At 40.2% G+C, this 17,031-nt stretch overlaps 2 protein-coding genes, 1 long non-coding RNA gene and 1 other non-coding gene across 8 annotated transcripts; 2 read left to right on the top strand and 2 right to left on the bottom strand.

The window, feature by feature from the left end:
- Positions 1-8,144: 8,144 nt before the first annotated feature.
- Positions 8,145-12,506, top strand: LOC138130987 (uncharacterized). 4 transcript variants are annotated; one of them, XR_011159684.1, is made up of 3 exons: positions 8,654-9,119; positions 9,172-9,313; positions 9,580-12,506. It is a non-coding gene; the product is annotated as an uncharacterized lncRNA (long non-coding RNA). The 4 variants fall into 4 exon arrangements; XR_011159686.1 differs by lacking the exons at positions 8,654-9,119; positions 9,172-9,313 and adding an exon at positions 8,145-8,222; XR_011159685.1 differs by lacking the exon at positions 8,654-9,119 and adding an exon at positions 8,145-8,222 and having other exon boundaries at positions 9,172-12,506.
- On the bottom strand, positions 9,695-12,346 carry mdy (midway). Of its 2 annotated transcripts, none has more exons than XM_069047720.1 (7): positions 11,883-12,346; positions 11,296-11,424; positions 11,154-11,248; positions 11,051-11,103; positions 10,890-10,995; positions 10,357-10,838; positions 9,695-10,308 (listed from the first exon to the last, which is right to left on the bottom strand). In XM_069047720.1, the coding sequence occupies exons 1-7, from the start codon at positions 11,990-11,992 to the stop codon at positions 9,802-9,804; spliced, it is 1,482 nt and encodes a 493-aa protein (XP_068903821.1). In that variant the 5' UTR covers positions 11,993-12,346; the 3' UTR covers positions 9,695-9,801. The 2 variants fall into 2 exon arrangements, with proteins under 2 accessions (XP_068903821.1, XP_068903822.1); XM_069047721.1 differs by lacking the exon at positions 11,883-12,346 and adding an exon at positions 11,719-11,856.
- slmo (PRELI domain containing slowmo) lies at positions 12,417-15,552 on the bottom strand. The gene is made up of 3 exons (XM_069047729.1): positions 15,186-15,552; positions 14,971-15,136; positions 12,417-13,231 (listed from the first exon to the last, which is right to left on the bottom strand). The coding sequence occupies exons 1-3, from the start codon at positions 15,215-15,217 to the stop codon at positions 12,758-12,760; spliced, it is 672 nt and encodes a 223-aa protein (XP_068903830.1). The 5' UTR covers positions 15,218-15,552; the 3' UTR covers positions 12,417-12,757.
- A 1,168-nt stretch (positions 15,553-16,720) lies between these two features.
- Positions 16,721-16,843, top strand: LOC138132362 (U5 spliceosomal RNA). The gene has a single exon (XR_011160059.1). It is a non-coding gene; the product is annotated as a U5 spliceosomal RNA (small nuclear RNA).
- Positions 16,844-17,031: the final 188 nt, after the last annotated feature.

Below are 17,031 nucleotides of genomic sequence, written 5' to 3'. Positions count from 1 at the left end.
TCTTCGGATTGTCGAATTGTGCAATTAAAAACAAACCTCGTTGGCCAATCGTTATCATAACCTCTTGGTCCGATCGCTTTCTAAAATAATCGTCGTTCGTTAGCGAGCCCTCTGGGAGCGCCACTTGATCTCTTCGTTTCGGCACATCACAATGCAGCCGATTTCACACACGTAACTGCCTTTTCGTGTGTAATGTCTCAATTATGCACTTTTACAAAACATGATACGGCATGAAGCAACGGTCCATTGTACGGAGGTTTTCGAATGAACGGGTTATTGTGCACCTCGAGTGGACTAATCCTTTGGTATTTTCGAGGTGTTGAGACGCGCGTCCTCCAATTTGCACCACAGACAGCTCTTTGTGCCAAAAATTTGTTTTGCGAGGCCGATCGAGTGTTGCTGACACAGATCATGAACATATGGCGCTAACGTCAACCGAAGCGGTGACATTGTGAGACAATGAGAGACGCGGAGGACCCCAAAATGGGACGCAATTGACAGGAAGAGCGACGAGGCGAAGCCGAGTGTCTGATGAGTTGGAGCATTCAACGATTGAACTGTTACGTGTTAGCAATAAATTGCAAATTGCAGAACCATCTGATCCAATAACGATTTGCATTCTTCCCTGTTAAATTTAGGGAGTAAATTTTCTGCTCTATGGGAGGTCCCCACTTTACTAAGTACGACGGACATATGGTAGCCCCTGGACGAAAGGTGGTCCAAAGCATCAATAAAGGACAAAGGAATAAAGAAAAATTTTTTTTCTAAAATGTTCAATGCAAAAAGATGATATTTTGGTTGCAGTTAAAACAAATAAATGAAAAGGAAGCTTTTCAATATTGATAATGTTTTTTTTTTAAGATCAATTCTGAAAGAAAATAATACCCAACTCTTTTCCTACTTTGTTTTGTTACCACACGTACAGAAAAAATAAATTATCGCACTTGGGACCACTTTGGTTCGGAATCCGTGTAATATTTATGGCGAATCCGCCCTTCGAGATGGCCATCAGTATCCCATGACTCTTGACCTAGGCGCAGGTCGGGGGCGGCGCGTTCCGAAATTTGGTGACGAGTGTTTTACTGGATGCGTTATCGACGATCGATCTCCAATCCGGTCCACTCTTTCATCGCACCGGTCCCGTAATAGCTGTCCCAAAAATGACGTACTAACGGTGCACTACGGTGTAGAAGAGATTACCGTAAACGTCAGAAAAATGTTAAAAAAATTCTATTGGACTTATTTGCTGATTTGGTGGTCTTTTTAAGTGGCACTTAACAGGTCAATTATTTTGAAATATATGTATGAAATTGTCATGGCAGCTACGTCTAATCGTACAAGATCACTCATTACCAATATCTAATCCTGCATAATAGAGAATTTAGAAGCTTTGGAAATCGAAAAAAATATTTTAAATCCACTACGGTAACATTGCAAGGTAATGATGTACGAATATATGTTTGTTTACATTGTATTACCGTTAATAATAATAATAAAAATAATTGATTTTTTTGTCGGAAACATTTTTTCCATATTTTTTTCATGTTCATTTAAGCATCCTCGATAAGTTAGTAAGTAGTTTGTACGCCAATTTTGGGACACCCTGTATAAAATGTTATTTCTGGGTATGTGGCATGCGGAAAATCATTGAAAACAACTCAAAATAAGGCAACCAAATATTCTTCAAAAATCAATAATTTTTTATGCACCCCAAAAGTACCCAAATATCAATAGACCACCAAAAATTGGGCACACGAAGAAACAGGGTAAAATCCTACAAATTTAGCTATTTTCCCAAAAGTACAACAACCGAAAAGGATCTAAAAAACTTACAAAATGCCTTGTTTTTAAACACCCCAAAATGGCTTTTTATTTTTGGACCAGGGCATTTGGCGTCTTAAAAGACAGGTTAGAATCCTACAAATTTAGCTGTTTTCCCAAAAGAAAACAACTGAAAAAGGCCTAAAACCCTTTAAAAAGAATTAACTTTTATGCACCCCAAAAGTACCAAATATCTGTAGACCACCAAAAATTGGGCACATGAAAAAACCTTAAAAATCACCCAAAATCATGCAAAATTATCTCAAGAGCACTCTGAAAAACTTTCAAAATCCGTTGTTTTTAAACATCGGAAAAATCATTGAAAACAACTCAAAATAAAACATAATTACTTTAAAGGCAACCAAAAATTCTTCAAAAATCAAGAATTTTTTATGCACCCCAAAAGTACCCAAATATCTGTAGACCACCAAAAATTGGGCACATGAAAAAACCTTAAAATCACCCAAAATCATGCAAAATGATCTCAAGAGCACTGAAAAACTTTCAAAATCCGTTGTTTTTAAACATTCCAAATGGCTTTTTATTTCTGGACTAAGCCATTTGGCGCATGCAAAAAAACAACACCAAACAACAAAGAGGGATATTTGGCGCCTTACAAAACAAGGCAGAATCCTAAAAATTTATGTTTTTCCAAAAATAAACAACCGATAAAGACATAAAATTCTTCAAAAATCATAATTTTTTATGCGCCCAAAAAATACTCAAAAATCAATAGACCACCAGAAAATGGCTTTTTATTTCTGGACCAAGTATTAGGCTCCCCATCTACGATTGTGCATATTGTTAATATTAGTTAATAAAAACCTGCCACCTAGCGGAAAATAATACAATTAAAGCATTGCAGGTCTGTAAACATAACGCCCTTCAAAATTTTTTTGAATTTTGGGATTCGTTTTGAAATTTTATTTTACAACTTGAAATTTTTATTTCAGAATCGCTATGAAAAAGGTTTTTCGGCCTCCCAATCTGGGAAACATAGCGTTACCTTACACTTTAGGTCAAGGGAGCTGCGATTTCCCGAACGATGTCGAAAATTTCTAGTGGAGTGTTGGAAAAATCTGGTGGAGTGCGGGAAAAATGTGCGGACACCGTTAATTTATTCTTTTCACAGTTTCTTTAAAATTAAAGTGTTCAAACGTTACTATAAAATTTCTTAATTTTTTAAACAATTTAAAATAATGACAAACAATAGTAAACTAGGACTAGCTAAGAAACGCAGTCGAAAACAATAAATTAATGGAAAAAACAAAGAAAAGGTTCTAAAGCTGACACTAAGAATTTTAATAGGTACTACCACTAAAAAAAAAATAGAAAACTTTGTATTCTATTTACATATTTAATAATAAATTAGTTATGTCTTTTTTCTGTTTAAAGTTTTTCTTTCGCAGTTACAGTTATTGACAATAACACCGAGGACATTTAAGTAATTTAAAAATTATCGCAGCTTAGACATAGTCGTGTTTCATTAAGGTTTTAAGTTTTTAAGGATTGTAGAGCGCTTTTAGTTGTTTTTCAATGATTTCTGTACGCGCCAATTTGGGGTGTCTAAAACCTCTCGATTTTAATAGGTTTTGATTGTTTATTAATAGTTTCATATTGGTTCAGAAATGAAATGATAATAAGTATTTTGGGAAGTCTATGGAATTAGGGATTAAAAATCTAGGGTCCGGAGTGGCGAATCCTAATTTCAAAAGGATGAAAAAAAAGTGTCTAAAAATGAACGACTTTTATAATATTTGGGACTAATTTCCATGGTCTTTTTGAGAATTTTAATTAATTTTAATTCCCAAACATCCTGGTCCAGAAATTAAAAAATTGCCATTTTGGGGTGTTGAAAACCGAGGAATTTGAATAATAATTTTTTCGGTTGTTTCCTATGTTTATAATTTTTTTGGTCGTTTTTAAATAATTTTTGCATGCGCCAGTTGGTCTGGTCTAGAAATTAAAATTATTTTGGGATGTCTAAAAACAACCGATTTTGTAAGGTTTTTTTTTGGGTGCTTTTAAGGTTTGATTTTGGAAAATTTTAACGGTTTTCTCATGTTCCCAATTTTTGGTGGTCTAAAGATTTTTGAGTATTTTTGGGGCGAATAAAAATTAATGACTTGAAGGTTGTTTACTTTTGGGAAAACATCTGAATTTTTTTATTCTGCCTTGTTTTTTTAAGGCGCCAAATATCCTGGTACCATCCCAGTTTGATTTGGTGTTATTTTTCCTTTTTTTTTGCATGCGCTAAATAGCTTGGTCCAGAAATAAAAAGCCATTTGGAATGTCTAAAAACAACGAATTTTGAAAGTTTTTCAGAGTGCTGTAGAGATAATTTTGCATGATTTTGAGTGATTTTTAAGGTTTTTTCATGTGTCCAATTTTTGGTGGTCTACAGATATTTGGTACTTTTGGGGTGCATAAAAGTTAATGCTTTTTAAAGGGTTTTAGGCCTTTTTCAGTTGTTTTCTTTTGGTAAAACAGCTAAATTTGTAGGATTCTAACCTGTCTTTTAAGACGCCAAATGCCCTGGTCCAGAAATAAAAAGCCATTTTGGGGTGTTTAAAAACAAGGCATTTTGTAATTTTTTTAGATCCTTTTCGGTTGTTTACTTTTGGGAAAACAGCTAAATGTGTAGGATTCTACCCTGTTTCTTCGTGTGCACAATTTTTGGTGGTCTATAGATATTTGGGTACTTTTGGGGTGCATAAAAAATTATTGATTTTTGAAGAATTTTTGGTTGCCTTTAAAGTAATACCTAATGTTTGATTTTTAGTTGTTTTCAATGATTTTTCCGCACACCACATACCCTGGTCCAGAAGTAACATTTTATATACTAGTCGTAATTCTTAATTACATGTTGGTTTAAGTCCACCCTTGGAGTAACAAACCGGCGCTATTACTCACGTACCGTTAGCGCCCTTATCCCGCCGCCGGCCCGGGCCCCCGCTATCTATAATAGAATCAATTTAGAAATTAAAGGTGGGCGTTCCTCATTTCAATACAACATGAGCCAAACTCGATCCCGCTTCATTAACAGATTTGGCTCTGTTGACTCAGGTTAATTGATTTTTTGTGATCGGCGGCGGCGATAAATCCGGCCCCGCAACATCGAAAAGACATTTGCCGCATCGCGACGTACCTCCAGACTCTTGTACTGGTCGTGTTGTGACAGACGTGTCGAAGTGGAGGATGCTGTAAATCTGGACCATTTCCATTCCTCCTCTCGCTTTTTTCCTCTTTCGTTCGATTCCTCCGAGCTGGTTCGCACTGATGTAGTGGGACAGGTGATGTGTGATGATATCTGGACGATATCGCCAATGTAATTAATTTTAAAAACACTGCGTCATGTCCGTACGCCGGATCGCAACGTAACGTTTCGTGGTTATTAATTAAACCGACAATTTGTCTACAAACATTATCCGTTAGGTAATCTCCGGAGGAGGAGGAACCCGGAGGTGTCCAACTCTCTCCGCACTTTGTCCAGAGGTGACGTATCGAAAATCGAAACAACAACGGTCCAAGTGTTTGTTTGAGATTCTCTTCCAAATGATTTTGATTCCGGAAGAGTTCCACAGAGATCCCTTGACGACCACTGACACACCGGATCTTAGAATCTCGTCCTAGGGGTCATACAGATCTCGTGCTCCAGCTCCGGAGGACTCCATGGAACGGTATTTCTCGGAGTTTCTTGCACATGCCGTGTGGCGCGTTCCGCAGGGTCCAGTTCGAGGACCTATGCTGTTCGCGTCGGGAGGGAGCCACCCCCGCCGTAATTTGCATAACGAAATAAACATCTACGGCGGCTACAACAATGCGTAATGAATCACTGGTTTGCGCGAAATAAGGTAAGGCCAAGCGGACCTTGTCCAGCAGACACAACATGTAGGAACTTCCACGAGCTCCAACATTAAGAAGGCTGCGTTGGCGCCGTCGCCAAATTATGCCACGGTTCATTCATCATTTGAATCAATTACAATTCATGTATTCCAGGTCGGCTCGCATTAAGTTCCCGGAAATTTAACATTTAAATAAATATGAATGAATACATTACTCGTAGCAACAAAGCGGCGGAAAAGTGAGCTGGCTGTCGGACAGGTCGCAAGGCGGGGCCCCTCGCCGCCGATAAATCCCCCATTATCGTGTTGTAAATTTGTGGCTTTTCGTCGAATCGCTCCAGACTGGCGGATTGGATTAGAAATGTTATGTAAGCGCGCCGGATCACGAGAGAAAAAGTGCAACGGACACGAGACTCGCGTGCTATATGAGACGAGGCAATAAAGACATACCGGACAAGTAAGGCAAGTTGTCGTCTAATGTCTGGGCAGGACAAGACAGACGCTGCCAGTACCCACCTGTTGGGTTCGGCGGCGCCAAGGCGTGGTTGCTCCTTACTACTTCTTTTCGGCGGGTTTCGGCGCCAGAGGGCGCCAGCCTCGACGCGCGACTCCAGGCGTCCGTCCGCCGGAGTATAAGGAGCGCGGCGCGCTAATTGAGAGCGTCGAGGCGACAACGGACGCGAGACAAGTGCAACAATTCCGTCGCTATCTCGGAAGATCAGGATGTAAGGAGTCGACAGGCGTGGTGTATGAATGTAATAGTATAGCTGCCATTGTCAAACAGGTCCCCGGTTCATATCCATACATGCTCGCGTACATCTCATACATATTTATCACAAGGTTAATGTATGTAGATTTAACCAGGCTGTACCTCGCATCCAGCTCGCCTTAAGTCGGTGCAAAGTGCACGGTTACTCAACACCTCCAATTGGTGGACCAAGCCCAAAATGACAGATTGCGCCGCGATGGACTCTCGTTTAAAGTCGATCGAGAAAAAACGAATCAATTATCATAGAAATCGGTCCGAGTGACAATTCAACCGCAACATTAAAAAAATTATTGTGTTTCTGTCTTAGACGAATAGTCCAATTTACAACCGACATAATCCGGACAAATGTATTCGGATCGTTAATGGCGCTATAAATAAACTTCCCACCAGTCCAAAGGCGAACGGTTTTACCACGAGCAAGGGACACTCCGGACGGCTCTGGGGGCCCAGAAGCGATGATTAATGGACGCTCGACGCTAAATTATTACAACAACATTACCACCGATTTCTACATGTTTCGGACACAAAGTGCGACCTGGCCCCCCAGCTATTGTCGCTCATTTTATACAAGTTTGCGCATTTTTACTCGACGAGACCGCGACCTAGGCGGCATCTACCGGCACCGGCGCGCACCGCGAAATGTAACATGACAATTAATGTATCTGGCGATAGCCGAGCGCAATAATTACGATGGACACTCACGATAAGACCAAAAAAGCCCTCTACAGGAAATTAGCTCGGTGTTACACTTTTTGCAAATTAATTTTGTCCGCTCGCCTCTGTCATTACTCCTGCAGCACTGGCAGAAGCTGTACACCATAATTTGACCACGATCAATCTTTATTTAGAACAGATTCTTCGAATGCGAACACGTCCGGAATTCATTTCCTAATACAATACATAACGAGTTGCGTAAAACGCTCCCGGTGACAGCAAAATGTTCATCTGAGCTTAGTTATCTACTAAACTCGACACTTATTCGATAAAATTTACGAGATAAGATGCAAATTTTCTATGTACAGGAGCAGGAAGGGTTAATTCTAGTGTTTGAATCTTTACAGTGATGTATTTCTTGGATTATGGATAGTTCAATTCGAATTTGGCGCCAAGCTGGTGCCGCCACCTGTCATTTGATCAATTTAACAGAAATTCATCGCGATCCAACAGCTTCATTGTGACTCTTCTTGCATTATCTTATCAATTATCGTGAGTTATGGTGGGTTCATGCACAAGGAATTAACACTAGCATTAATTTAATTTAACTTTTTGAAAAGTTAAATGATGACAATTTACCAGAGTCGTTCATGCACACATTTAGATACTTTAATTTAATTTAGTTTAACCGAAAGTTGGGCAACTTTTATCTTTGCTCTTAAAAATTAAATGAATTCTATTCTGCGCATGTGTGGGAAACGGCAAGATGTCAAATGTGCGTCAAATTCAAATGTCATGTTGTGGTCAATGTGGTCAATTTGTCATATTCATGAGCATTTCATATTTCATAGTTTGGTGTTCTAAAAAACCAGTATTTACTGTTTACCTGTGGTGTTTAAATATTCGACGGCTGTATTATTATATTAATACGTACGAATTTATTTTCACATTTGGCAGCCTGCATGAACGGCTCTTTTTAGTTTAGTGTAAAAGTAGATTACGTTAAATTAAATTAAATTAATGCTACTGTTAATTCCTTGTGCATGAACCCACCATTAGTGGTTGAGTTGGGACAAAAACGAGATATAGAAATGCTATTTTCGGTATTGGGCACAGTGTGAATTAACTGACAGGTACAAACAATCCTTATTGGTGAAAATTTCCTAAAATTTCGACTATCTTAACCTCAACAGAGACTTCTGAAGTTCTCTTTTGCTCCCGTCCTCATTGTTGTAGCACTAGATGAAGTTCTAAATTATAATTTAAATGCAGTAAATCTTTATTTGGACTTGAGTGACCAGTTTACATGTTCTGAACCTACGAACATGCAAGAATTATTTTCCCAGTAAAGTAATGTAGATAATTATGCAAAACACTGCCGCGAAGACGTAATTACAAACGGTTTTTTGTCCAATATATTCCTAGCTTACTCGTGAGACTAATCCTCCAGTTTTGGTCTTCTAATTTTGAATTTGGCGCCACATTAGTCCTGCCCCCACCTGTCATAAATGACAACTTTGAGTGATTTTTTTCGATATATTTTTCTTTGCAATAAAATAACTAGTTTCGTGATGGTGTTTGGTCCTTAATCTCGCCTCGAGGCGCAAGTTAAACTGGAAAGAAAGTGTAGAAATGGAATTTTGGACGAAATTTGGTTATAACATGACCTGACTTGACTTGACTGTTGCAAACTTTTCAGCAGAAAATCCCTAGAAATTTTGAAAACCTAACCTCAAAAGATGTTAACGCCTGGGTGTTGTCCCCCTTGGGGCACTAGCAGAAGCTGGTAAAGTAATTTAAATACAATCAGTCATTACTTAGATGAGAGGTGGATTCTTTGAATGTAAACACGTCCAGGAATTAATTTCCTAATACAATAACGTAACAAGTATGCAAAACAATGCCGGTGAGACATAATTACTGTAGTATTTTTGCAAGCCTCGGATATTCCTAGTACGTACCCACACAATAAAGCGTGGCTTAGAGTGTAAGTTTGCTTTTAAGTTTATTACGCTCGACCATGCATGCCAGTAAGCGCCATCATTTATCAAACGTATTTTAATTTATCTCGATAATTTATAGATCGGCTCGGGCGCTCGGCGGCTAAAAAATGGAAAAGTTACACACCAAGGATCAGTGGAAGGTGTCGCTCCAAACTCTGCGGGCTCCACATGTGCAACAGTATCCTTGTGGCCTGAAATAATTCGCTTCTCGGAATGGAAAGGTCTCACATTAGTCGAGTTAAACAATTAAAACGGTGGTATTGCGGCAAAGTTCAATTAAAAATTTTTTACTTCTCGTGGTACACTTGATTGATTCGTGTCTTATAGTTTTGTCCCGGCTCGTAAAAAGGCGAAGAATAAAGTGAGAGTTAAATTAAACATTACATTGGCAGGTTGATTTGTCGGCTGCGTATGTAGCGGAATGTTAATTAACATCAATATCGTATCTCCTACTACTAATAAAATCACTTCTTTTACTCTTTTGCAGAATTATTTACTTCGCTAAGTTCACAAGTGAACCGTGACTTGATGATTAGCTGGGAAAAATGGCGGCGCAAAAATCGCGCGTTACACAACAACAAAAGAATTAAAAGAGCAACGGGTTTCTTGTAATTGCGCTTTTTATTAACTCCAAACACTTACATAACAAAGGTAATAAATGCACTTTGACCATGGCAACCAACAAAAACTTACAAAACTAATCAGTCGTTCACACGTGTCCGTAGTCCTCCAGCAGCGACTGTCCGTAATGAGTGATCACATAATCGTGGTAATACATCATGATGCACATAGGCTGGCCTATAATCAGTGACGCCCAGACGACGATGTTACCCATTCGGGGCCCGTAGTTGCGCTCCATGAACTTGGAAAAGTGTGACAGGGGGATCTGGCCCATCATCCCCATGAAGGCCCAGATCTTGTAGGTCTTCAACGGGATGCTCACCATGTACTCGTGGAAGAAGGCACTGATGAAGAAGACGGTCGTGCCGGCGACGTTCTTCCCGTAGCCCATGTCGACCAGGGGGAAGTACAGGTGCCTCAAGGCCCACCGGTGCACCGGCAGGTTCCACGTCCGCCAGAAAGTGTCAATGTTGTTGGCGTTCCACCAATCTCCGTAGAAGTTCCTGTCGGCGAAGTGCAACACCTCGCCCAACAAGTTCAACCAAGAATTGAACATAATGTAAAACATGCACAGCCAAGCCAAGTGATTGGGGATCTGAAACAACCACTTTAGCATCGTCATCTCAAAGAGCGAAGGAATTACCGCAAGTTTCAGGAGGCGCTCGGAGGCAAGCGTCACGTCCATGTTGCTGAACGGTATGAGGGAGTTTTTCACCGACGGGATCATATATTGCTGGAAGATGCACAAGATCAGTTGAGTCCCCGCCAGGACTTCAAAGATGCGCTTCAAAAGGAACCGCTTCCTTATCCTGTCGGTCCTGGGGAAGTTCAACTCGTAGCAGAGAGTAGGAGCGCACAGGAAATAGAACAAATCTTTCAAAACTAAATTGTCGGGGTATTGCACTAGAAGCTTTTCAGTATTGCTTAAATCGTCTTTGGAGTCTTTGTGGTGAAGACTCTTGGTATTGTCGTCTTTGGGCAAGTTGTTGTACGAGAGCGACTGCCTCCTCAGACTCTTGTTGCGCGCGTTCTGTCTGGCATCCCTGCACCAGAGGTTCACCTGGATGTACGACCACAACTTGAGGAAGAGCACGCTGTAGAGCGTGGTGACGGTGGAAGCGCCGACTGAAAATCAATAGAATTAACAATTGACCAATTGTTTACTCTAGTAATTACTCAAGCTGAAGCCGTCTTTGTAGTGGATCATCACCATGGGGAGGAAGATCAGGACTAGCAGATTGACCACGTGCATCGTCATTCCTACGCCTCTGTTGATGATCTCCTGAAAGCAACGGTCAAATGAGTGGGGGTTTGTGGCAGAAACTGGTCACACTTACAACGGATAAAGCTTTTTCAGTAAGTAGACAAAAAATTACTGGGACTACTGAATCTACAAAGAAAGTTGTGCATGAAAAGAAACTGTGCAAGTTTCTAACCTACAGAGTATCAAGATGATGGACGGATGTTCGCTTCCTTGTTCATCCTGGCCGGTCAACATGTAGAACCACTGTACAGGATCGACTCGAATTCCGTATCTGCGACAATCATTGTGAGCAGTCGTCTAGCGTGGACCTGCACTTACTTGATGAAATTTTCGAGCAGAAGACGCAACCCTCCCATGGACAGGAGCAGGAAAGCCCAATTCACAAAACCTGTGAAGTTCTCGAATCCCGACGTCCATGATAGAAGCGAATCGCGCGGTTTGTGGATGCTGAAATTCAAATTTGGCGCCGGATTAGTGGTAGTGCTGCCACCTGTCCCACTCGACCACTTCGACAGAAATTTACAACAACGTAACGTAATAACTTCAGTTTCAGTGCTTCACGGAGGCTGCTCTATAGTATTCTACATATCATTATCTTATCACATGTGGTTAGTTGGAAAAAAGACGGCCGAAAGTGGTTTTTGCTAAATGGGTTAGCGATGTGACTTGACTTGACCGACAGGTGCAACCCTCACCGACGAAAATCCCCACAAATCGCACCACCCTAACCTCAAAACGGACCTTTCGGTTTGTGTCATGTTGCACCAGCTCTCTTCGGCAGCTTTTTCCGCAGCGATTTAACCTCGCGACTGGCAGCTTGTGAAACAGCGCGACAATACCATTATTATTTACGTACTTTGCAATCATCGTAATTAACAAACGTTGTAGTTTGAAGGTTAACTTACGGCTTATCGGGTTGCGACTTTCTGATTTTTTGTTCGACAGCTTGGATTTCTTCGGCTCTTGTGACACTCTGCGCCCTCCTGCACCTCACTCCTTCCTGTTCACCGGACATCTTCGAGACGACAGTGGCACATCTATCGCTTGTACTACGACTTCGACAGTCTTCAAATTGATACTATGATACTCGGAAGAAATAAACATGGACACACACCTAACATGTTTAAGGGGGGTTATCATGCCGACAATGACGCGACAGCAAATACTAGAAAGAGAACGTTATTGGCTTGCGGTGTGAGAGAGAGATGCTGGATGGAAACGCGTAGAAGAACCGCGGCGAAGAGGCGGATCTAGAAGATAATTTTATTTGGGGAATCGGAAGTTAGTTTTGGGCGCAGCCGGCCCTTAAGGTTTTTTTTGAGGCGTTTTTTCGACGTGTGACCTTTGAACTCTCTTATCTTATCCGAGACAAAGTTCAGTGTCTACTCCTATGAGTCATTGGGTCAGAGTCTGCTCGGTTACGTAACGAAACCAGAACATCATAGTGCACTAGAATTTATTACAATTATGTACATCTAATCTACAACATAACATTCATAAAAGGAATGTCAATAAATAATTTCTTTAAACACTTATATACATTAATGTACATCACAATAATCCTACAGCAGGCACCGCCAAACAATACATTTTTTCGTGAGTATTCCACTAACTTTTCGAGTAAAAAAACGAAACAGGTGAAAACTGCACTGTACAATCAGCCTCAACAATCAATACAAATAATTTAACAAAGTGAGATTGAATAAATAATAAATTAAATGCTAATACTTTGTCATTTAACAAAAACAAGTAGAAAAACAACCTAACGAAATTAATTAAACTAGAATTCTGTAAAGTTCGCCGACCGTAGATTCTGTATGTCGTCGAAGCTCTTCTTGGCCTTTTGGGAGATATCATCCATGGATTTCTTCGCGCTCGAGGCGATATCGTCTATCGACTTCTTCGTCTGGTTCAGGATCTCGTCTGTACTCCTCGTCAGATCCTTCACTTCATCGTTCAACTTTTTTATCACCCATTCCATTGCCTGTCGTCCTTTGCCCGCGTTGTTCGATATCCTGTTGGCCAGGATGTCCTCCATGTAGTGATTGAGCGGAACACCTTTGACTGTGACCACCGCCTCCTGTTTCAGCAGCGTCTTGCTGGGGTCGGAAGGGTGTGGAACGTAGTTGAGAGTCTCGTTGACAGCGATGTGCCGGCAGAATGTCAGATTTATGGTCCTGAGGATCATCTGTCGCGACAAAGGGTTCACCTCGGAGTGCTCTCGTGCGTAACACACCTTCGCGCTCCCGATTAACTGCAACAGAAACGGTAAATTAAGAAACGCTGCAAAGAACAATCGACAAGAGCGTTTATTGTTGGCCCAAGACGGAGTGTTAAAACGTTTGGCTTTGCTCTTGACACTGCAAGGTCGTACGAGCGGCAACGTTGACACTTTTTATTTGGAAAGTAGGCGACACATTACGTAACGTGACGAAATGTTCGTAAAAATGTGCCAAATGAGATCAACGACAACACAGATAAGATAATTATTTCTATCAGCGTCACAACTGAGATGTTTTGAAAGATTGACGTTTTAAACAAAGATTCACCGGATAAAGACACGCACGCACATTCCAGACAACAAATAAATTTCAATTTAAAAGAAGGAAACTATTTCGTAATGTAATAAATTAAATTGTAATTAATTCCACAAGGAAATTATTTGTTAATTGTAACGCAACATTTATAATTATTTAATGTGCATTCTGTTTCAGGTAATTGATTTGGTCTAAATCTATCTCATCCAAGCGGACTGAATTGTTGATAACTTCAAGGCCTAAGTAAAAACAACTGACAAGTAATATTAGTCAAATCCGCAAGGAATACTTTAAATCATGGATTTAAATTATCAGTCAGAGCTTATTTCATTCATTTCCACTTGTTGCGCAAATTGGCATTACACAATTGTTTTCTACTTTTACCTTTTTACATCATAATCGTCTTTATTTTTAAATTACATCACCCAAAACTTCTAAATTATATTTTTAGACATCGACGTTGGTCCACAAGGTATTCATTCAAGTTCATAAAAAAGGTTTTATTTATGTCGAGAATCTCCGTGGAATAATTTTGAGATTTCCATTTCGAAAAATTTGAAATGTACCTAGAATCATTTCCTACCTATTCCTTTCGAGGGAATTCCTGCGCACGTCACAAACGTATATTGGTGGAAAATATTCAAACGGAATTTATAATGAAGTGAATGATTCACCGAACAAACAAGCAGTGTCGTCAACAGGTCCGTTGTTGTTGGGATAGTACGGACGTCATGAAAAAGGAAGAAGCTTCCATTATACATAGTTTCATCGGTGTGGATTCCCACCGTAATAAAAATTTAATTGCACGTGTGCGCAAAAACTACAATAAGTGAACCATCGAACGTAACCTCATCGACGACCCCTTATCCAGGTCACGGAATTTTTGATAAATCGTCCAGGCGGTGCGTTCTCACGGACAAGACAACCAACATGCAATTAGTGATCGAAAATCGATAAATGTAAAAGTGTGATATTGAATATTTGAAAAGGGCGACCTTGTCGCAAGCCAACACATTCTTCAATAAACGCTGAAGAGCGAGTGAATATATGAAAAGGGCGACTTTGTGGCGGGTCAAGGACCCTCCTCTTTAATCGGGATCCACGGGCCGCCCGTACCAAATGCGCTTCACGTGCCGTCCAAAGGTCGGAAATAAACCACGAGGAAATCGGAATCCGGAGTATGTCGGGACGGTTCAGTCCACTCGTCCTAAGCCGCCGTCCATAAGTCGCACTTTCGCGCGCGCTCGCCTAATCAGTTACGTTCTAGAATACACTCGCCAACACCGTGACTTAAGCCAGAACAGACAAAAGACAGACGGGGGATTATCAAAAGGAAACGTCACTTAACGTCACTCGATTGTCCGACCTCGCCAAAAGCGCACGTGTTCGCAAAATTAAAAATTGGCAAAGCTCCACCGCGCCTGTTGGGCAACAATGACAACTTTATGTAACTCACCGCCTGCGCCCATTTCGGAAAATACCAAATGGAACTGACTAGTCTGTGGGTGTGCAGGACTCCGTCGACCACTTTGCGCTCCACCACGTCCGTCCCTATAACCGCGGGGTTGTGCGGATTGGGGTACTTCCTCCACGCTGCAGTGGCCACCGTCTCCCACGGGTGACTGCAAACATTTCGTTAAACCGGACTCGGCTGAATCGACACGGACTTACTTGAATGTGTGCTCACTCGTCCAGATTTTCATGTCGTGGATGGGTTTTCTTTCAACTTAAACTAAAACGAGATCACAGTTTCGGACAGGACACCGACCGCCTCTGCAGTGCTTGACAGCTGTGTCGGGAATATTCCGCGTTGCCATCCTCGCGCCGTTAAATGTTACTAGGAGGAGCGCCATCTGGCGGGGTGTGACGCGACGCGCACGCGGAAATTATGAACGAGGGGAGTAGCGGGACTTTGGCTTTTCTCCATGGAGGGCCAACAAATGGGTGAAGGTGAAGGAGAGATCCCGATGTTTATTTCAGGTGACAGGAATGTAAACAAACATGCGTCACACCCACTGCGATTGTCAACCACGAAAATGGCAAATGACAGGATTGACAGACAGGTCCTACGTCACTTGAAGTATTTTACGAGTAATTCGGGTCAACAATACATTGAATTCTCAAGGAATTTTTTTGACAAATAAAATACATGACAATAAAAAAAAGGATAACAAAGCGATTTCATACGAATAGGATGAATTTTCAAATATGTTAATAAAAGCTGCTCCATTTGATTTTAGTACTTTTAATATTCATTGTCCCAATTCCCAATCTAGGTATTTTGGAACAACAAACTTTAACATCGTCTCTGGACTCTCTGGACTGACTTCATCAGACTTTATACTATGGTTATGAAACTAATTTAAAAATAGGGCAAATTCCTTGAAATATTTGCTTTTTGAATATATGTACTATTCCGGACACGGAATCTTGGCCAACATTTTTTTGAAATTTCTAAAAAAAATGATGTAAACCAATCATTAGTGTCATTAATAAATGACAATTATTAAAAATCACTTTGAAGTTATTATTCTGACATCAAAAAAGCAAGGAAATAGCATTATCGAGTCAAAAGTTGGGTTATATTCAATAAAGGCCAGTTCACACATATTTGTCAGTTATGGCCAAGATTCCGTGTCCGGAATAGTACCTTTAAAAACAGGGTAGAACTTTTGAAATATTTGCTTTTTTAATATACCTATTTTACTTTTAAAAACAGGGCAGAATCCTTGAAATTTGCACTTTTTTAATAAAGGTGCCTAATAACAGGGCAAAATCGTTAAAAATGTTACTTTTTAATATACTTATCTTTAAAAACAGGGTAAAATCCTTAAATTTGAACTGTTGTGCTGAACAGATTCATATAGTATAAACTTAAAAACAGGGGAAAATCGCCTATAATCCTAATTCATCAATAAAGACAAGACTTTTAGCATAGCAACCAGAACCTATGGCAACATTCGGAAATAATTTACAATTGTGTTGTCAAAGTGCAAATGATAATTCTATTGTTATGTCCTGAGTACTTGCAAAGTACTCAACCAGGGCCTGAGTCATTTATTTACCGTTTAATCAAATATGTAAGTGATACAAGTTCAAAGAATCGGTGATAATACGATAGGTACGCAACAGAGGGCACGACGGATAAGACTTCCCCACTTACTAATGTCCCTTTATTGATAAGTATCCCACTTGACGATCAAACGGTACTCTGGTTTCCCTTCAAAGCGAATAAATCTTTCGCCTTTTACTAAAGATTTCCGTGGAGGGGAACAATTTAAATGAGTCTATAACTAATTTTTCGTAGCCCGATTGGTTCATACTGATTAGGCGATTAATCAATTTAAAACATAATCAAAAATTTGCAGAATCTTCGATTCTTTATGATAGAGCTAGTTATTAGTTATCCGATTAATTAGTTAAGGGAAAGGCCGATTGGCGATTGCACCAATTCAACGTGAGTTCAATTTAATTACCTACAGATTAAAATATACGAAAACATTATTATAACAATAGG

This window comes from Tenebrio molitor, chromosome 5 (genome assembly GCF_963966145.1).
Source record: "Tenebrio molitor chromosome 5, icTenMoli1.1, whole genome shotgun sequence".
Lineage (NCBI taxonomy): Eukaryota > Metazoa > Arthropoda > Insecta > Coleoptera > Tenebrionidae > Tenebrio > Tenebrio molitor.
The sequence above is the reverse complement of the archived record's forward strand: the minus strand, read 5'-3'. Positions and strand labels throughout refer to the sequence as shown.

Bases quoted from the DNA above. Each gene is read 5' to 3' on its own strand.
- mdy (XM_069047720.1), bottom strand. From the start codon at position 11,992: ATGTCCGGTGAACAGGAAGGAGTGAGGTGCAGGAGGGCGCAGAGTGTC. The intron at 11,249-11,295 runs GTAAGTGCAGGT...TGATTGTCGCAG, and splicing joins CTGCTCGAAAATTTCATCAA to ATACGGAATTCGAGTCGATC. The intron at 10,839-10,889 runs GTAATTACTAGA...ATTGATTTTCAG, and splicing joins CAAAGACGGCTTCAGCTTGA to TCGGCGCTTCCACCGTCACC.
- slmo (XM_069047729.1), bottom strand. From the start codon at position 15,217: ATGAAAATCTGGACGAGTGAGCACACATTCAA. The intron at 15,137-15,185 runs GTAAGTCCGTGT...AAATGTTTGCAG, and splicing joins ACGAGTGAGCACACATTCAA to TCACCCGTGGGAGACGGTGG. The intron at 13,232-14,970 runs GTGAGTTACATA...TTTCTGTTGCAG, and splicing joins TTCCGAAATGGGCGCAGGCG to TTAATCGGGAGCGCGAAGGT.